This window comes from Hemiscyllium ocellatum, chromosome 5, assembly GCF_020745735.1.
Source record: "Hemiscyllium ocellatum isolate sHemOce1 chromosome 5, sHemOce1.pat.X.cur, whole genome shotgun sequence".
Taxonomy (NCBI): Eukaryota; Metazoa; Chordata; class Chondrichthyes; order Orectolobiformes; family Hemiscylliidae; genus Hemiscyllium; species Hemiscyllium ocellatum.
The window spans coordinates 24,295,399-24,316,926 of record NC_083405.1 but is presented as its reverse complement, the minus strand read 5'-3'; the positions used below and the strand labels follow the sequence as shown (position 1 = coordinate 24,316,926).

Below are 21,528 nucleotides of genomic sequence, written 5' to 3'. Positions count from 1 at the left end.
CAACATCTCAGGAGCATAAAAGTTGACATTTGAGGCATAAGCCTGATGAAGAGCTTAAGCCTGAAATGTCGATTCTCTTGCTCATCGGATGCTGCCTGACCAGCTGTGCTTTTCCAGCACCACACCCTTCGACTCTGATCTTCAGCATCTGCAGTCCTCACTTCCTCCTCTTTAAGTATATGCCTTTGAAAGTTCCTTTGGGTTATGTTTCCACCACACTTTCAAATAGTGTGTTCCTTATCTTAGCAACCCTCTTAGGCAGCAAGTAGAGCACCCAACATTTGTATTTTTCTGTCCAGAAGAAGGGCATTCTTGCTGAACTTGTACATAAAACAACTTATTTAAATTGTTTACTTTATCACTAGATTTCACGCATTATTCGCACACCTCGTGGGAATGCATTGCTTGTTGGAGTAGGCGGGTCAGGCAAGCAAAGTTTGACTAAATTGGCATCCTTTATTGCGGGATATAAGACATTCCAAATCACACTAACAAGGTAAAGTACAAGCATTTCTAATTGCCCTTTCATCATTTATTTGAATATTTACTCCTCCAAGAGGTACAATATGCTGATAAGACAATAATAATCAGTAAGGATGAAATATTTGAGAATAATTAGAAAGTAACATTCAGCAGCTTTATGATTTCTGCTTTTGTTAGCATAAAACTTCAAAATGAACGTGGTGTAGATTTGAAAAGAGCAATATCTTTTCTGGTTTGCTTGTATATAAATAATGGTGAATTTTAGCTCTGTTCATCTCATGGTTTTATAACTGAATAGAACTTAAAGTTAAGTGATAATTTTGTCAAATTTGTGTTCAAAATTCAAATGTTTATGTGAACATAATTTTAGTACATTACTCTGTGCTGACATATAACAAAATTAATATTTTAACTCTTAAAAAGAGGAGGATGCAATGCTATAAATAAGCTTGATGAGCGTTATTGTGTTGATTGAGTGATTTGTTTTAGCTTAATACCTAGATGTTTCATAATTTAGTATTTCTTTAAAAGAAGTTGATTGTTTTCCTCAACCTTCTTTCAGATCATACAATAGTTCTAATCTGATGGAAGATTTGAAGGTTTTATACAAAACTGCAGGTCACCAAGGCAAGGGAGTGACTTTTATATTCACAGATAATGAGATCAAAGACGAATCTTTTCTTGAATACATGAACAATGTGTTATCATCTGGAGAGGTAAATTAATTATCATTTGGACATTAAGGAATAAATATGATGTGTATGGTGCTTGAATATAATATGATATGACGTAGCTTCCAAAATATTACTGTTTGGTATCTACTCTGCAAATAATTCACTCATGTTTCAATTTCAAGACTGATGCACAACTTAAAATAATATATTTAATTCTGTACAAAGTGTACCTTTGTGACCAAAGGTACATTTGTAACAAAAATAAATGGGGAATCTGCTGATGTTTCGTACAGATAACATGCTTCTAGCTTTATCACACTGAGGCTGCTACTCTTGAGAAGTTGGCTTTCCTTTCCTGTAAACTTGCTAACCATTACCTCTTCATCCAAAGACGTCCACATTTTAGTAGCATTCTACCCCGTAGGTTTTGATGTATAAGATAAACCATGTAAGACTTGGACCTATCGTCTAATGAGTAAAGTTCATGCACAACTAAAATTCTAATATTTGAGTCACACCTCTGAAGCTTATAATCCAAATGGTTCCTTAACAAAAAATTACTAGTTATGTTCGCTAATGGAGAAGTTTCTGGATTAAATCATTTCACCCGCAAATAGGGTGGTTAGGATTAGGGTTTATTTAATCCACATTCTATCATGTCAACCTCTCATGTAATGTGACATACCAGGTGTATTGTTCACAGAGTAGATCTTAGATTTTGATTCCAATTGCAGAATGAAATGGATACCATGCATTGTACCATTACAATTTCTTCAATACCAATACGAATGGTGAGTATTTCAGAGGGCAGCATGGTGGTTCAGTGGTTAGCACTGCTGCCTCACAGCACCAGGGACCTGGGTTTGATTCCACCCTTAGGCAACTGTCTGTGGAATTTGCACATTCTCCCCGTGTATAACAGAATAATTGTAAAGTGACATTTGATGAACTCCTGTTTCTATTTCTTATTTTCTGATTCAATATTTGCTGATATTGTCAGTTTTATATTTATTACCTTCATCCTAGGTCTCTAACCTATTTGCTCGAGATGAGTTGGATGAGGTGACAAGTGACCTAGTATCTGTAATGAAGAAGGAATACCCTCGCAGACCACCAACTGGTGAAAACCTCTATGACTTTTTCATGAGTCGAGTCCGTCAAAATCTTCATGTAGTACTCTGCTTTTCACCAGTGGGAGAGAAGTTCCGAAATCGAGCGCTGAAGTTTCCAGCCCTTATTTCAGGCTGCACCATGGACTGGTTCAGTCGCTGGCCGAAAGATGCTCTTATTGCAGGTGAGTCTGGCTTTAATAGCGAAAGTCGAAAAAGTTACTCTTCATCCAAAATTCCATTTGGTTAAAGTTTACAAAGATTATTCCAAGTAACTATTTAGTCAGTATTGTAGAAGAGGAAAGGAAATTTTCTGATGGTGGACGTTTGGTCTGAGCACTGAAGGTGATTCATTTCTTTTAAAGCAGACTTCAAATGTGCTAATGTGTGACATAAACTAATGGAAGCATGAATTTGCATTTCACCTGCTGCGTCTCCCCCAAGTTTATCTCTCGATATGGTCTGCATTATTCCAGTAGTTTACTTTCATTTATTAACACACTATTTGTAATCATTAACATCATTATTATCATTATTGTAATTACCACTATGATGTCTATCTTGTCACCCACCCTCCCCACAACTCAAATGCCCACGCACACCTAAATCTCATGATTGAGACTTTCTGGAACTCTGACAGAGCCCTGTCTCACTCACTTGAGTTCACCACCAGGGTCATAGTGATGTAGCATGCCTAGAATAGTTCTACACTTCTGCACACCATCTGATACATGATAGATATGGCTGTCCCAAAACCATGTCACAATCAAATTTGGTCTCACTTCTTAGCTCAAGTTAAATCACACCTTCCTGATCCTCCTGAATGTCTCTTCAGGTGTTCTGTTTATATCAGATCTTAGTTTATCTGTTTTACTGATGCCATGCCTTCTGACTTCCCCGTTTGTTTTAGCTGTGACTGTAAAGTTGACAGAATTTTCGCCCTGTATCAAAGGTTGCGCCCCATCTTCTACCCTTTGCTTTGGCTTTTCTCTAGCTGTTTTACTTTCTCGTGTTCTTGAGGGGTAATGTTTGATTTGAGGTTATGTTATGAAATTGAAACATCCATTTTCAAATTACATCCCCACTAACAGTTCTGTGGTGTTACTCTGTAATTGAGTAAAGGTAATTCTCACTTCGGATACTTACATGTCAGTGACTTCACAGTCTTGACTGGCCAGTGCATCTCTCCATTCGACTGAGGATGGAATGGAGAACTTATCACTGGGTTGATGTCTGTCTCCGAAGTGAACTTTCTGAAATCCTCATCCACTAACTGTGTTCCATTGTTTGATATTAATTCTGCCGGGAAACCAGGTCTCACAAAGATCCTTTTCATTGCTCTGATCACTGAGTTGGCTGTAATTGTTTGAACTGTTGCTGCTTCAGCACATCTTGTATAATAGTTGATGAGGACTAAATCCTCCCTCTAAAAGTGAACAATGTGTTGTTAGCCTTTCCCATGACATTTCTGGAAATTGTTTTGAAATAATTGGCTCAGGAGGTACTTGGTTCTAAATGGTGGTGGCTGGCATGACAAAATGTAATTCTGCATGTTATTTGAAGCACTTGCACAGGTTGATGCACTTTGTGATACATAGATGTGCCTCGTGGAATTTCTGTAGGACTTCCAGTGGTGGCACAGTGACTAAGTGGTTAGCACTGCTGCCTCACAGTGCTCGGGACCCAGGTTTGATTCCACCCTCGGGAGATTATCTGTGTGGAGTTTGCACATTCTCCCCATATCTGCATGGATTTCCTCTGGGTGCACCAGTTTCCTCCCACAGTCCATAGCTGTGCAGGTTAGGTGGATTGGTCATGCAAAATTGCTCATAGTGTCCAGCGATGTATAGGTCAGGTGGATTAGCTATGGGAAAGCAGATTTATGGGGACGGGGCGGGCCTTGGGTGGTATGCTGTTAGAAGGGCTGAATGGCCTGCTTCAAAACTGTAGGGATTATGTGATTCTACAATTCTCTTCACATCAATGTGTGGGCCTGCACCAGTAAATCTTCTGCTGTTGTCAAGTGTTCTTTCTACTCATCATATTCAACACAAAGTCTGCTGAACTATATTTTAACCACTGTTGCAGACAGAGTTGCTTGACCTTTCTGCACACATTGCTAGATTTTTGAACAGCAAAAATTTGTCTGAGTTTGAATTGAGTTTTTGTTAAAAGTATTGATCATATCATCAAATAAGAGTGTACATTTTCTACAAGAATAAGATCTTTATTTTCTGCTTCATTCCCTGCTGCTCCTCAGACTGTATTCACCATTACTTGCACAGTGTCTAGAATGTAAACTAGACCATTGTTGTATCTCATCAGCCTAACTCTGAATCTTTCAATGTGTTGAGGCATTTAAAAAATTTCTTTTGATCCCCATAATCTTACCAAAGACATATGGTTCATCTCAAGCTGGGATTTCATTCCCATGGGGTGGTCAATGACCCTTTCTCATTCTGCATTGTATCTCTGTAATTGAAGTCTCTGGGGTCCTGTCCTGGCTTCAGAATCCTCCCTTTCCAGCTGGGTCATTTGAGTTCTGTTTTAACTTTAGATCCCAGCTCTGGTGAGTTTTTTTCTCAGTGGCTGCCATTATGCCTTCTCTTATGCTTTAAGTCAGTAACTGCTACCTATGCATTGAAATGCTGATCTGAAGAATCTGTGTGTGTGTGTGTCTGTGAGGCTGCTTCCTCCATATCTTTGAATTAAGCTCTTTCACTCGTTTTGTACTCTAACACCCCTTTACTTACAGCTGTACATAGCAAGCTGTCAAGTATAGCTTTCTAGCCTAGAGTCTAAGATCTTTCTTGTCACACGCTCATTGTGGACTGGTGACATCTCTCTCACTGATATTATAGTCACATAATCAGTTAAATAATCATAGTTTACATGAATCTCATTATATCACATCACGCATGCATACTTAAGTAGAAATGTGACTTGCTCAACAACTGGAGAGAGCAGAAATATGGCTGTTTAATTGCACTGAAAACAGAAAATGCTGGAAAAATACTCAGTGTTTAAGCAGCATTTGGATGGGAAGAGTGGAGAGTTCATGGCTGTTCAGAACTGAAAAAAGTTAGGGATGTAGTAGGTGTTGAGCAAAGAATTAGATGAAAACAAAAGGTTTGTGATAACATGGATATCAGGGTAGGTGAATGACTGAAGCTGAAGTCCTTCAGGGCCAAGGGACTAGATTTTAGCAGGGAAGGATACAAAGAAACAAAGATGTTTTACACCTCGAGCAAAATTGACATCAGTTAGAACCAGAGGAAAACACTCCACTGATTAGTGTCATATGCAGCCCAAGAGAAGATGGTTGTGGCTTTTGAAGGTCAACAATCTCTTTCCAGTATAAAGTTGATAAAGTGCATTGCTTTATTTCTATTTTCTGACTTACCCAAGGAAAAGTAAATCTGCATTCTAATAAATTGGAACTCTTTATTGCTTTTCACAGTGTCTGACCATTTTTTATCTTCATTTGGAATTGACTGCACCACTGAGATCAAAAGAGAAGTGGTTGAGTGCATGGGATCCTTCCAAGATGGTGTGGCTGAGAAATGTGTGGACTATTTCCAAAGATATCGCCGATCTACCCACGTGACGCCAAAATCTTATCTCTCATTTATTCAAGGATATAAAACAATCTACAGAGAGAAACATTCTGAGGTCCAAACCTTAGCTAATAGGTAGGAAATTAACATTAAACTTTTTTAAAAATCAAAATAAATTAGCTCATACCATAAAATGTTGCTGTTTGAACTGATATTCAACTGATATTGAACTGAGCTTCCCTTCAGTGTATTGTTTGTAAATAGTTTGCCAGAAAGTAGATGGAAAAAGGAGCCAGGCAGGAGGGATCAAGAAGTGCTATTTTCAATGTTTATGAAGATGCTGTATGGGCTGTTTTTTTTTCCTTCCCTTGCTGTGTAGAATAGTATGAATATTGTGTCTAGCATTTAGATGATGGGGTAAAGGTATCATAGAATGGGTACAGCACTGAAGCAACCCATTTGCTAACACTGTTGCTGGCTTTCTGTGAGACCAATTAAATGTGCTCTGCAACCTCGATCTTATCTACTAACCTTGCAAATTCTTACTCTTCATATGCTTATTTAACTCCCAGTTGTATCTATCTGCTCTCAGTGAGGGCATTCCCGATCCTAACAACTCCCTGTTGTACAAACATTTTTCACCGTTGGTTCTTTGGTTAATCATTTGAAATCAGCGCCCTCTGGTTCCACCAATAAGAACAGTTGAGCTGGATTTTTGTCAAGCACATGGATACTGGGAGTCAGGAATTTTCCTGACACCACAATCCAGTCTTGACATTGGAGGAGCCAGCTTGCTGTAAGGATGGCTGGGAGGCAGGAATGCATTATAGAGGCAGGAATGAGGCTGCAACTGTTTCTGCTGTTCCATTCCTCTTTGAAATTTGTGGACTTTATTTATATTCCATCTCCTCTCCCGTTTCTTCCTAACAAAATGTTAGCTTCACACTTCTCTGCATTAAATTTCATCTGGCACCTGCCTACCCATTGTACCATCCTGTTTGTATCCTCTTGAACTATATAATTACCCTCCTCACATTTCATAAAATTCCATGTTTAGTATTGTTCGCAAATATTGGAATTGTGATATGCGCATTGAAAACAGTAGCTTTAATAGTATTAGCGCTAGCCCCCTTGGGAATGCCAATGTATCCCTTCCTCCAGTTGCAAAAACGCACCCTATTCTCTGATTCCTGTTATTCAGCCAGCTTCATTCTCCCTTTTATCGCCTGGACTTACAACTTTGCTGACAAGTCCATTATATAATGCTTTTTCAAATACATTTTGGAATTCCATACATAACACACTCATTGGATTTGGTTATTCAGGATCTGGGGTTGGTGAGATAAGAGAAGCATTTATCATTTTAGCATCATTCAATGTAGTTTCAAGTCAAGCAACCTCCTGTACCTTAGTCATTGGGAAAAAATATGCACTAGTGGACGTAGATTTAGGCCAGAGTTTAGCTGACATGAAATATGGACCTCCTTGAAGTTGTAAAGATTGAGAAATCACAGGGTAGTCCTTCAAATAATAAATCACTGACCAACTCAAGAAAATCTTCCTAAAACTGTAACAATGAATACATCTCGAGCTCAATACAGCACTGACAAGCAGCGCATTAAAATACTCTGGCCCTCTCAGAAGCCAGTTGTGGAAAGGGAGATTCATATGTACTTGGGAAAAGAAACTTGAATCTTCATAGCACTGAAGATTTTGAAGATACAGGTAGTAAGCCTATGAAACATGCAGAGAATGCAGATAGAATGTTCAGAAAAATAATAGCAGCAAAACAAATCATCATCAAAGGGTACAACAAACAGGTTTAGGATGGAGACCCACCATCCATCCATCATTCCTGACATTTAATTGTTATGCAACAGATTGATCTTCATGTACTTTTTCCTAAGATGCCACCAAGTTACCCAAGAGCAGGTACTCCAGAATTCATCGCATTAGGAGTCTTAATGCAGTCTCCACATCAGATATCAGCAGTTAACATGTGATCCTGAGAAGATGTCTTTCCTTGTTCAGTGCTTGATACCTATTTTTCAACACCAGTGATTTAACTACATTTTGCACAGACCATGACTGTTAATGGATTGAAGGAAACCATTCAGGTTGCTAAATCATTTGGTAAAATTGTTTCATGTCACCGGGAATGTCCAAAATTGTATTTGAATGCTCCAACAAACTCAGAGGAATACTGTACATTGCTCAAATAAAATCAAACCTACAGAATGATCCAAGGCAGGGGTTAGGTATTACAGGCAGTGTTTGGATATAAGGAATAAGGAAAATACAGATTCCGTGACATACATACAGGATTTTCACAGCTTGTGAAGAAAGCCTAAGCACAATATTCAGTGGCACTTTGATTTCAAGCACACAGCCAGATGACCGATACACTGACCTGAAATCAGGTTCCTGACTGAGCACATGAACTTCCTGATGTGTTCAGTTTTTTTTTGTTAATGCAGCAATGGGGATGATGGAAAAAGGCTTTGAAGCTCCCATTCTTTGAAGGCACGTAACTTTCGCGCAATAGAAAATCATGTGTGCTGGAAGTGTGGGGTGAACACAACAGTAGCAAGAGCTCATTTTAGCAGATTTTGTTGACATTCATTTTTACACTAAAGCGAGTTAAATCAGCCAACATCTTCATTTGATCCAACCATGAAATTTATTTTCTTCTCCACACGTTCTTGACCGTTGGGTCATTCTGTAGCCCCCATTCTGTGCTCTTTTTTGAGTGATTAATTACCAAACTGCCTTTTAAATAAATGTGTTTCAGTGCAATTTGTAGTGTTAGACGTTTTTTTTTGCTTTCTATTTATGCCATTTCATACTGTTGTCTTCTGACAAGTGTGGCAGTCTTACCTAAACTCAATTGTCAAGATATCTGTCAAACACATTTCTGAGGAGTTAAGTTATTATTTGAAGTAACATAGTCTGACACACAGTAAAATGCAGAATGAATTGAACAATTTCTTGGTGTGAGAAGTCTGGAAATATGGACATGGTTTAAGACCATGAGGTCAGTCAATCAGGATTGAGATGAGGGAAGCATTTCTTCTTTCATCTGTAAAATAGAGATTTAATTTTTCTACAGAATGAACACTGGCCTCAAAAAACTGAAGGAGGCCTCAGAATCAGTGGCTGCACTAAGTAAAGAACTTGAGGTGAAGGAGAGAGAACTACAAGTAGCCAATGCAAAGGCTGACATGGTATGTACTTGTGGCAGACAATATTCCCAGAATTAGTTTGAATTTTGTGCTTATGTTTCATTGTCTACATATGTCTCCAGGGCAGTGTAACATTCAACCTGACATATATGATGGCAAATAACATACCACCTTTTCTGGCCTTCAAGCATGAAAAATGTGGTGCTGGAAAAACACAGTAGGCCAGGCAGCATCCGAGGAGCAGGAGAATCGACGTTTTGGGCATAAGCCCTTCTTCAGGAATCCCTGAAGAAGGGCTTATGTCCGAAATGTCGATTCTCCTGCTCCTCGGATGCTGCCTGACCTGCTGTGTTTTTCCAGCACCACATTTTTCAACGCTGGTCTCCAGCGTCTGCAGTCCTCACTTTCGTCTGGCCGTCAAGCATGTTTAAACCTATACTTGGCATATAAGTTGACCGCATCCTTCTTCTGCTGTTAAAATGTCTTAGCCTAGCTGGATTATTATCCAGTTTCAAAAAAATAATTAAAAAAAAATTTTTGAGTTCTATCGTGCCATGAGGAAACATTTACATGAAAATAGATGTTTTACAACTTAAATGAAATCAGTAATTGAAACCACATTGACGATTTTCAGTAAAATATGTTAATTTATCATCCTTGGTTTATGTGAATGATAAGACTATCCAGTGAACAAAGCAACATGGCTGGCAAGTACACAGTTACCACATCAGCTCTGGAATTTGACAAAATCTGAAATAGTTTTGTGGAGATCTTGAGACTCAATGTAACTTGAGCAGTTTTTGTTACTGGTGGACATTAAGGTGATTGGAGTTGAGACTCAGTTATCTCTAAAAAGAATCTTGGAGTCATTTTAATAAATTAACAGTTCTTAATTTTATTAAACTTGTGCAATTTCAATTAATTTCAGAACAGCAGTGTGAGTTGTAATGGAGTTACATTTGTATCAATTAATCAAATGCAGATTGACATCATCAGTTGTTAGGTTACTAGTGAGGGAGCAAAGACATTGAATTTTTATAATAGATTGTTTGTGCATCTCTCATTTCCTTTGCTGGGCTTAGTTAGATGGGCAGAAAGTCACTATTTGGCTTTTTCTTCTTCCCACATGCGCAGTGTGCAATGTTTCATCTTCTAATAATTTGTGCATCATTGCTTGAGTGAGTTTTAGAAATAAAACTAAGGCTCCAGTTTTTGTCCCTGGGTCAGGAGCATAGTGATGAGATATTTCCTGGCTTCGCAAACACACTTTGGAAAGGTATGCCCTTAACTGTTGGATTTTCGTTTTGAAATGGTGGGGTTCCTTGGGAGAGATACTGAAACGAAAGTGAAAGCTTCAGGCTATGGATGCAGGCTGTGCACAAAGCTTGCCTTCCTGTGCTGGCACTATACTGCAGCTAATAAAAAATAAAGAAGAATGAAACCAGAAATTTGACTTCAGCCCCATCCACAGACACCCCCTCCACTCATGCTCATTCCTAATGTTCCATCCAAACCAATTTTCTGCTACCCATGGCCTCTCATAACTCTTATACCATTCTGTGCCTCTGTCCTCACCCCCATGTCTGCTCATGGACCCTATGGCAACAAACAGATTTATGTCATCCCATTGCTGTTTATGCACCCCATGGTCCAGCACCCATAACTTTTAGAGCATGATAGCCTCCAACCCATAATACTTTGCCATCATTTCCTTCATTCCAATCTCTTAGTATCTACTACAGGCAAAACTCAGGAATTACATTAACATAAAATAAGGCTGGATATTAACTGATGACTTCACTATTTAAAAATAAATCTTTACTTAATTGAAAACAACTCATTGCTCCAACTAATCCCTCATGAAAATAAAAATTTGTATTTTAAGTTGTTTGTCGCCTTTGACAGTTCTTTGACAGTTTTGACACTTTGAGTGAGTTTAATCACATTTCAGGCACATCCTTATCTACTTTTCACAATCCTAAAGGGTGCCTGGCCCAACCCTTTCACTCAAAGATACCTGACTGACACCCAAAGGTACCTGACCTCTCCCCTACGGGACACCTGAATCCTCCCTTTTCTGAAGATCATCTTGCACCTTCAGGGTTTCTGCCATTTTAACCACAACAAAGAGGCTGTCCCCTTCAGTGAAAAACTAGGTCTATTTCTTGTTAATCTAAGGAATCCTTACACCAGGTTGTAAACTGTGAAATATATATTTTTGAATAAGTAATATCACCACAAAAACAGTCCAAATGGTCCTGTCACCATTTATTTGGATCTTTTGAAAGATGACCTTGAATATATGCCTAAAATAAAGCAAAGATTTGGGGATATTGAAGATCTGAAGCAAAAACAGAAATTGCCGGAGAAGCTCAGCGGGTGTGGTGGCATCTCTGGAGAGAAAGTTTCCTGATGAAGGGCTCCGGCCCAAAACGTGATTTTCTTGCTCCTTGGATGCTGCCTGACCTGCTGTGCTTTTCCAGCAAGACACACTCATCTCTGGAAAGAAAGCAGAGTTAACGTTTAGTCTGGTGACCATTCTTCAGAACACGATTGTAGAGTTTCTCCAGCAATTTGTGGGTGGCACGGTGGCACAGTGGTTAGCACTGCTGCCTCACAGTGCCTGAGACCCGATTTCAATTCCCGACTCAGGCGACAGACTGTGTGGAGTTTGCACGTTCTCCCCGTGTCTGCATGGGTTTCCTCCGGGTGCTCCGGTTTCCTCCCACAGTCCAAAGATGTGCGGGTCAGGTGAATTGGCCATGCTAAATTGCCCGTAGTGTTGGGTAAGGGGTAAATGTAGGGGTATGGGTGAGTTGCGCTTCGGTGGGTCGGTGTGGACTTGTTGGGCCGAAGGGCCTGTTTCCACACTTTAAGTTATCTATCTAACCTAATCTAATTTCTGATTTTGCTTCAGATCTTCAGCATCCTCAAATCTTCATTTAATTTTAGGTGTATATTTAAGTTCATCATTAAAAAAATCAAAATAAATAGTCAAGAAACTACTTGGACTGTTTTTTTGTGATGATGTTGCTCATTCAAAAAATGAGCAACAAATTAATCTGTTCCTAGCATACTGCTGGGAACAGATTAATTTAGTTTGTCTGGTAGGCATGGACGAATTGGACCAAAGGCTCTGTTTCCGGGCTGTACAATTGTATGACTCTATATATTTAACAGAAATTGCTGGAGAAGCTCAGCGGGTCTCGCGGCATCTGTGGAGAGAAAGCAGAGTTAACATTTAGTCCAGTGACCATTCTTCAGAACATGATTGCAGTTTCTCCAGCAATTACTGTTAAATATGTATAATCATAGAGTTGTACAACATGGAAACAGACCCTTTGGTCCAACTCATCCATGCCGACCAGACAAACTAATTTAATATAGTCCTATTTGCCAGTATTTGACCCATATGCCTCTAAACTCTTCCAATTCATGTGCCCATCAGACGCCTTTTAAATGTTGTAATTGTACCAGCCTTCACCACTTCCTCTGTCAACTCATTCTGTACAAGCACCACCCTCTGCATGAAAAAGTTGCCCCTTAGGTCATTTTTAAATCTTTCCCCTCTCACCTTAAACTATGTCCTCTAATTTTAGGGTCCCCTACTCTGGGGAAAAGACCTTGACTATTCAACCTATCCATGCCTCTCAGGATTTTATGAACTTCTATAAGATCACTTCTCAGCCTTCATCGCTCCAGGAAAAATAGCCCGAGCCTATTTAGCCTCTCCCTGTAGCTCAAATCCTCCAACCCTGGCAACACCCTTATAAATCTTTTCTGAACTCTTTCCAATTTAGCAATGTCTTTCCTATAGCAGGGAGATCAGAACTGAATGCAGTATTCCAAAAGTGGCCTAACCAATGTCCTGCAACATGAACCCCCAACTTCTATACTTAATGCTCTGACCAATGAAGGCAAGCATACCAATTGCCTTTTTCATTATTCTGTCTACCTGTGACTCCACTTTCAAGGAATTATGCATTTGCACTCCAAGGTGTCTTTGTACAGCAACATTCCCCAGGACCTTACCATTAAGTGTATAGGTTCTGTCTTGATTTGCCTTTCTAAAATGTAGCACCTCATATTTATCTAAATTAAACTCCATCTACCACTCCTCGGCCCAGCAGCCAATCTGATCAAGGTCCAATTGTAGTCTTAGTCCAGTACACCACCAATCTCAGTGTCATCTGCAAACTTACTAACCATTGCCCCTGTATTTGCATTCTAATAACTTCTAATGACAAAACACAGTGGACCCAGGACCAATCTTTATGGCACACCGCTGGTCACAGGCCTCCAATCCGAAAAACAACCCTGCACCACCACCCTCTGTCTTTCACCTTTAAACCAATTTTGTATCCAAGTGGCTCGCTCTGTTTGGATTTCACGTGATCTAAACTTGCTCACCAGTCTACCATGTGGAACTTTGTTGATGGCCTTTCCGTAGTCCACTGCTCTACCTTATGTCACCTTATTCATGATGTTTTCACCAGAGGGCCATTTGTAGGGAGAGATTTGAAAGAGGAGTCTTTGTCCAGTGTTCAGCAGCACAAATTGATCTTTAATCAGAGCTCCTCACCTAACACCCTGAGAGCCTCTTGAGATAGACTCCAAGACACTCCACTTCTCTCTATTAAGTACACGATATCTACATTAAAATAATTGCATGCAATATTTACATCAATGTTTGCCTCCTCCCTTCTGACTGTTATGCCTCTCTCCAGACATTTGCCAGCTGCATCATACTGAGTGTGTGCTATTTGGTACCTTGTGAAGCTGAGATTGTTTATTTTCCCAAGGTCACTTTAACAAAATAATGTTCTGCAAATGCCTCTTCGCAATGCTATCTGTTTTCTCCTTTCATGAGGTTATCTGTCTATGCCCTTTGTTGTACATCATCCATTTCTTGGTGTTTGTTTTTCAGTCCCCCTGCAGATGGCCTTTTCTCTACTCTTTACAATGATTTGTCTAAATTCCTTAATGTTACTTTGTTAGTTATATTTATAGCTTCGGTACACCTACATATGTAATATATAATGGCAATTACGTAAAAAGCCTTTGACTGTGGTGGGATCAGGCGTTTTCTACTAAATAACAACTTTTCTCTTTCCCACTAATATTTTTGTGAGGCACTTCATTATGTTATCTGGTTGCCATGAGTACGAAGGCTCCAATCCTGACTGTGTCACATAACAATTCTCTTCAGCAATGGGCAACGTCAACAGGACCTTTTTCTTTTCTCTGCTTACCTTTCATAATTCTGAAGAGCTCTGCCACATTTTCCTCTAACCACCCATATAGAAATTTAACTGATCTGTTTTCAAATCTCTCCATTGACCTTTTCTTTAAGTAGGAAGGCCAAAAACACAACTGTGCAAAAAATGGAAAGAACAGGAAATCTATTCATTGGATATACTGTACAATGTGTAAAAAATGAGGTCTGCAGATGCTGGAGATCACAGCTGCAAATGTGTTGCTGGTCAAAGCACAGCAGGCCAGGCAGCATCTCAGGAATAGAGAATTCGACGTTTTGAGCATAAGCCCTTCATCAGGAATGGCTTATGCTCGAAACGTCGAATTCTCTGTTCCTGAGATGCTGCCTGGCCTGCTGTGCTTTGACCAGCAACACATTTGCATACTGTACAATGTCCCTACATGAACCGTTGGAAACTGCCCCCGGTTGCATTCATACAGTTTGCACTTAACTCTGAGTAAAGTAACTTTGTGGGCGGCACGGTGGCACAGTGGTTAGCACTGCTGCCTCACACTGCCAGAGACCTGGGTTCAATTCCCGCCTCAGGCGACTGACTATGTAGCGTTTGTACATTTTCCCCGTGTCTGTGTGGGTTTCCTCCGGGTGCTCCGGTTTCCTCCCGCAGTCCAAAGATGTGCAGGTCAGGTGAATTGGCCATGCTAAATTGCCCGTAGTGTTAGGTAAGGGGTAAATGTATGGGTGGGTTGCGAGTTGGTGTGGACTTGTTGGGCCGAAAGGCCTGTTTCCTCACTGTAAGTAATCTAATCTAAAGTCCTGCTATTTATTCATGGGGTCTTGATCTTTGAAAACCTCTTATAGTAATTTTCACAAATGGCTAACAGCTCAGCCTTCTCATGTGCAGTTCGAGACCCATGCATGGTGCACCTTTTCTACTCAGGAAATGGGTTTATTTTTAGTTTTGCTTTTATTAAAACCATGGGTAAATGAAAATTAGACTCAATGTGCAAACTGATGTGTGGTAAATTTTGCATAGATAAGTGCATTTGTTATAGGTGGACATACAAATGGCAGGGCTTGGCTGTTCTATATTTTATTTAAATTAAGTAGACTGACTCAAATCTGGCTGAAACAAATTTAGTAAAATTTGAGGTCTCACCAAACTGATTGAAACCAAATCACTTTGTGTCATTTTCTGTTCGCCAACTGCTTTTGTTTAAAAACTAATCTTTGTAAATTAAATTTATGTGTGTTGTATTCAAAGATAAACTTAGAATTGATTTTACTCTGCTTTTACGATTATGTATGACTTCTGGCATTGATGTAGGTGCCGTGGTCAGGCGACTTATGAAACTTTGATTGTATTTTACGTGCAAAAGTACACATTACAATAAATTTCTATTCTATTCTTTTTTCAGGTTTTAAAAGAAGTGACTGTAAAAGCTCAAGCTTCTGAGAAAGTAAAGGTGGATGTTCAAAAGGTGAAGGACAAAGCTCAGGCCATTGTAGACAGTATATCTGCAGACAAGGCCATTGCAGAAGAGAAACTGGAAGCTGCAAAACCTGCCCTAGAGGAAGCTGAAGCAGCTCTGCAGGTAAGTAAAGGTCACCTGCTGCTGTTGTGTTTGATATTGAGAATATTCTTTTAAGGCAGACATTTGTTCAAATGTTGAGTTGTTCTTTGTTACCAGAAACAGTCGTGTACAAAGAGCATTTTATCTGTAAGTGCCACAATAAGTGTGAGGCCCTGCCAGCTGGATCCTGAAGCAGCAAGGAGCTCATGGGACAATTTTAATTTATCCCACTGAATGTGTGAAAATAGTGACTACCCATCACTGGCCTTCCATGATTTTCCACTAATTTCCAGAGAGCCTCAGAACATTCTCAGCAGCAGGATGGTGTTTGTAGTTTTACTGGCGATCTCGAATGTTGGGACTAGGTGATACATTGAGTTAGCAGACATATGAATTCAATAAAATCAACACCTATGTTGTAATAGTGGTTGAAAGATTTACTTTGTAAAGATCAATAATTGCATAAAGTCAGTTGTACTGAAAATACTGCAGAGAATTTTCATCTTTTTGTTCTAAACATTTTTTTTGCAGACAAAGCTCTTTTACCAAGGCCACTGTAGTCAGAGATTGGAAATCTAGGAGTATTAGAATATTTTGGAAACATAGGTTATATGAGAATAGCCTGCTTTTGTACAAAGACACAAATGCAATGAATTTAACTTCATCATAAAGTTGAAACATTAGCAAGACAATCTGCATAGCATTAGCCAATCTGAAAAATTGACTTTGGAAGATTAGAATATAATTGATGACACCAACAAAAATGTGCATCATAGTCAGATAACTGATTGATATGTTCTGCATAATCTAGATTTACTGTCTGCAGACAATCATTATGCAAATTCTCTGGGCAATATTTATATATGATTAGCTTGGTTTTCTATAAAATGGATTTTGTGACAGACTTGTAATCGAGCAATATTTCAGTTAGAACTTGTATTAATCATAGAGCTTAAGCAAGTGTGTTAGGTAAAATGGATGTCTCTCCTTTTCTTAAAATTGTGCTTTGTTGTATTTATTTCTTTCTTGTAATTTTTCCCTCAGACCATTAAACCGGCTGATATTGCCACTGTCCGTACACTGGGTAGACCACCTCACCTGATCATGCGAATCATGGACTGTGTGCTGTTGCTATTCCAACGGAAAGTAAACTCTGTGAAAATAGATGCTGAGAGAAGCTGCATCATACCTTCTTGGCAAGAGTCCCTAAAGCTCATGACAGCAGGAAACTTCCTCCAGAACCTCCAGGTAGCCAAACTGTTTAGAGGCATAAGCAGTTGAATCTTTTTGCCTTGGATTTTTGTTTCTTTTCAGCAGTCAGTATTATTTTCACATTACGAACCTGATTGTTGGATTGCTCATTTGGATAATAGCTCTTTACAAGATAAAATCAATTAAGACTCTGCTTTGGCTCCTCATTTAATGGGGCGGAAGTGGGAGAGGTAGGAGGAATCTTGGAACCATTTTATCAGCGGAAGGATTCATAACAAAATGAGGAGCCCAAAGGCAGGTTCTTAATTGATTTGCTCTGATTAAAACAGCTGGCTGGAGTTTTAGCCCTTTTCCAGAGAGGATCTGGTTATGGTCCTATACTGGTATATTACTTATCCATAGAAAGAATTGGCTGAAGAAGTCAATAGGAGCAGTGTGGATCCTCTAACCCAGAGGCAGCTTACATGAGAACTTAGGTCCACTGAAGAGTGCGGCAGGTGAATGGAGTGAAACTTTAGTGTCAAACCCCATGCACTGACTATTCTCCTGCACCGCATTGCTCGGGTTAGTGCAGCATGCAGCACCACTGTCATTTCAGGCACCTCATCAAGTACAGTACACTCTCTCTGTCTCTCTCTCTCTCTCTCTCTCTCTCTCTCTCTGTCTGTCTCTCTCTCTCGGTCTCTCTCTCTCTCTCGGTCTCTCTGTCTCTCTTTCTCTCTTTGTCTCTCTCACACACACCCTGAGCCAATTGGTGTTTTCCACAACATTTCAGTCACCATGAACAAATGTCTTTTACCAATCTGGACAGAAACCAAACTGAACTCTCCTAATGACATGTGTAATCACTCAGAAAGCTTGACTGGAAAGAAACATTGTTTATTTCTGAACACCAAAATAGAGCTCCAACCCCAGCCCGCTCTGCAGGCCCATCCCTGGGTCTACTTTTTCCTAATCAAAATAGAGTTGGAGGTGGGAAATAAAGCGCGGTGCCCAACTCTCTCTAAAGTGATCGAGAGCACTGATAGACACCAGATGCTCCATGTCCAAGGACACCCAGGCACAAACATAACCACCAAGCAGTTTAGCTTTATCATTCTTTTTTCCCTATGGCATGTCTCCTCTACAAAGCATTTTTTAAAACTTTATTTCCCTAAACATCCTGTTTAGAATTGCTATTACACATTTCTGATGCAGGTAAGACTTGAACCCAGGCTTTCTCGTGCAGGGGTAATGACGCAAACACTGTGTCACGAGAGGACCTGGGTCTGTGCTACGAAAAGGACTCAGGTGGTGAGTTCCAGCTGGGCAGGCCATTGGCTGTAACCAAGGGAAGAACCCATACTCTGAGCTCTGTGAGAAGATTAATTCATGATTCCCTAATTTAGGGGTAATCAAAGCATGATTGCACAACTTGGCGTGAATCACTGACGGGAGATTGTGGAGGCAGAGACAGGCGACTTGGTCTCCCATTGTCAGGCACTCTGTTGAACACTGGCAACACATACTTGCCTGGTTCACTGGCAATGCAGTTTCACACAGAGGAGGAAAACATCAGCAGTGGTTTTTGGTGATTGCTTTTCTTTCCATCTGTACCTCAGTACCCCTCCCCTCTGCTTTGTCAAGGGGCATGTGGCTGGGGAAAGGTATGCTGATTCTGCCGTTGGTGCCATTTGAAGTGTAGTTGGTGTGTGTTGCAGTAGAAAGCCCCTTAACCTGGAGAGATAGGTGATTGGAGGAGTAGCTGTATAAGCCGTTCCTGTGCCTCAGTGGTAGAAGAGTACTTTCTTAGGCAGTGTCACATTTGACCCTTCTGCAGCTCTCAGTACAACTGATCAGAGAGTTCACAGCATGTCAGTTCTACCGAGGTACTCCCACCCAATGTACTCTGACCGCGTCCTGACTACCAGGTTAGAGATGTAATATGAGACTGCTGTACTATCAGAAAAGAGGGATTCCCTTAGGGAAATCTATTGAAGTGCCTCCCTCATGATTTCAGTTACTTTCTCCCATTAGCCATGGTTGGAGAATGAGGGTGAAGGGGATGGGAAACACTCCAACAAACATCCCCTGGAGAAACAGTCAGGTGGAAAGACACCAGCAAACCAGCATGACTCAGTCTTCCTCATTTTCCCTTCAGCCCCCAGCTCCAAAGGCTTCTTCAGAATTTGTCACCCAACCAGCAAGTCTGTCCTTCTTGTATGGATAAAACACTATTTGGTTTATTTCTTGTGTTTTGTCTGTAAAAGTATTAATTATGTATAATGGCTGTGATTATCTGAACGTTCACTGTTATCAGAAAATTACTCAAAATGCCAATTATGAATTCAAAGTTAAATATGTTTTCGTCCTGGCAATAACTAAAGCCTTTTACTTTGCCTGTTTGGCTTATTGGAGTGTGTAGGAGTTTGCAAACATTCTCCTCCTGTTTTCAGAATTGCACAGTTGTTCCAATAACATTTGACAAAGGCCATCTGGTCCATTGCATTAACACTGACTCTGGGCGTGTGGGCATGATGCCATTCACCGGCATTTTCTCCACAACCACACATTTATTTCTATTTATATAATCATCCGATATCCTATTGAATGCCTCAACATAAGCTGCCTCCAACAGACATCAAGGCAGTACATTCTAGACACCAAATACTTGCTGTGTGAAAGATTTTTTTATAAACTTAAGTTTGTTTCTTTTGCAAAACACTTTAAAATTGTAGCCTCTGGTCTTGATCTGTTTAGGAGCAAGAACAGTTTCTTCCTATTTGCTATCTTCATAGCTGAAGTTTACCACCCCAGAATTATTTTTGTGAACCACTCTCCTATGCATTCATACCCTTCCTAAAGCGTGCCTCCCAGTACAATACACCGTACTCTAGCTGAAGACTAATGGGTGGTCTGTACAAGTTCAGCATAACCTCCCTGTGCTTGTTCTATGTCCCAATTAATGAAGCTTGGAATACTGTATGCTTTAGGGCAGTACGGTGGCTCAGTGGTTAGCACTGCTGCCTCACAGCACCAGGGTCCCAGGTTTGATTCCAGCCTCGGGTGACTGTCTGTGTGGAGTTTGCACATTCTCCCTGTGTCTGCGTGGGTTTTCTCCAGGTGCTCTGGTTTCCTCCCACAATTCAAAGATGTGCAGTTCAGGTGAATTGGCCATGCTAAATTGCCCACAGTGTTAGGTGAATTAGTCAGAGGGAAATGGGTCTGGGTAGGTTACTCGTCGGAGGGTTGGTGTGGACTTGTTGGGCCGAAGGGCCTGTTTCCACACTGTAGGGAATCTAAAATGTTCTCTTTACTAGTCCAGCCACATTTAAGCATATGTACATTGTGCTCCTACACTCCCTCCAGAATAGAACCTTTTGTTTTATATTGTCTCTCCATGTTTTTGTACAAAATGCATGAAATGAGGAGGAATATTTTTCTTTCAGAGGGTGGTGAGTCTTCGGATCTCCTTTCCATAGAAAGCCGTGGAAACGGAATTATTGTGTATATTTGTCAGGAAGAGAGAGGTTCTTGATAGCAGGGGAGTCAAAGGTTATCGGAAAAAGGCGGGAGAGTGTACACGAGTATCAGATCAGCCGTGATCTTATTGAATAGTGATGCAGGCTTGAATGTCTGGCCTACTCCTGTTTCTATTTCTTAAGGTCTTGCGGTCTGAAAATGCACACCACTCGGTGCTATTCTCGGTTAGTGTTACCTGCCTCTCCCAGTGTTTTGTGCACTTCAGTGTTACTCACCGCTATTCTTTTCAGGTCCATACACTCCTGCTGAGTTAAATGAATCCCTCCAAAAGTAACCCTGTTCCTGTTCTGTTTAGCTGCAATCTGTCTGATTTGTACAGTTCCAACTCCCCCAGAGCCTGTCCTACTGTCCCTGCAATCGAAAGTTCTCCCTCCTGCACTAGCTTTCTAGCCATGAATGAGTCTGTCATATCTTCCTGTTTCTGTACTTACTTGAACATGGTGTTGTGAGTAATCCGGAGATTAGTACTTTTGAGGTCCAGATTGCTTCTTTTTAGCCTACCTCCCTAAATTCTGATTGCAGAACCACATCCTTTCTCCTATCTAAGTCATTGGCAGCACTGGTTATCACAGGGTCTGGCTGTTTTCCTTCTATGACATTCTTGGCCCTTGGCCTTGGTGGTAATATATCATCCTGGAATCAACATCAACAGCTACAGATACGCCTGTTTGTTCCCTAACTAAAGATTCCCTTACCACACGTCTCTCACTCCTCTTTCTTTCCTCGTGTACCGCTGGACCACCGGTGATACCACAGGCATTGCCCTTGCTGTCCTCTGAGGAACCATCAGCCGTGCCAGAATGGAAAACTGGTTTGGAAGCAGAACCTTTGGGGACCACTTCACTGTGTGTCCATTTCTCTTGTACTGCCAGCTGATACCTTATTCCCCATCTGCCCGCTTGCCCCTAACTTGTGGTGTGATCACCTCTTTATCCATTCTTCTTTTAAGCAATTTCCCATTGGCTACGTTTTTCTTTGTGTGAGTGGACAGGGTAAACTG

The 21,528-nt window shown here is 40.4% G+C and overlaps 1 protein-coding gene across 1 annotated transcript in view; it reads left to right on the top strand.

The window, feature by feature from the left end:
* The window catches only part of dnah5 (dynein, axonemal, heavy chain 5), a 298,393-nt gene that overhangs the window by 186,134 nt on the left and 90,731 nt on the right, over nucleotides 1–21,528 (top strand). Inside the window, exons 53-59 of the mRNA XM_060825297.1 lie at nucleotides 366–496; nucleotides 1,046–1,199; nucleotides 2,184–2,451; nucleotides 5,727–5,958; nucleotides 8,933–9,047; nucleotides 15,639–15,815; nucleotides 16,839–17,042. Coding sequence (XP_060681280.1) covers nucleotides 366–496; nucleotides 1,046–1,199; nucleotides 2,184–2,451; nucleotides 5,727–5,958; nucleotides 8,933–9,047; nucleotides 15,639–15,815; nucleotides 16,839–17,042 — 1,281 coding nt within the window. The remainder of the gene's footprint in view (nucleotides 1–365; nucleotides 497–1,045; nucleotides 1,200–2,183; nucleotides 2,452–5,726; nucleotides 5,959–8,932; nucleotides 9,048–15,638; nucleotides 15,816–16,838; nucleotides 17,043–21,528) is intronic.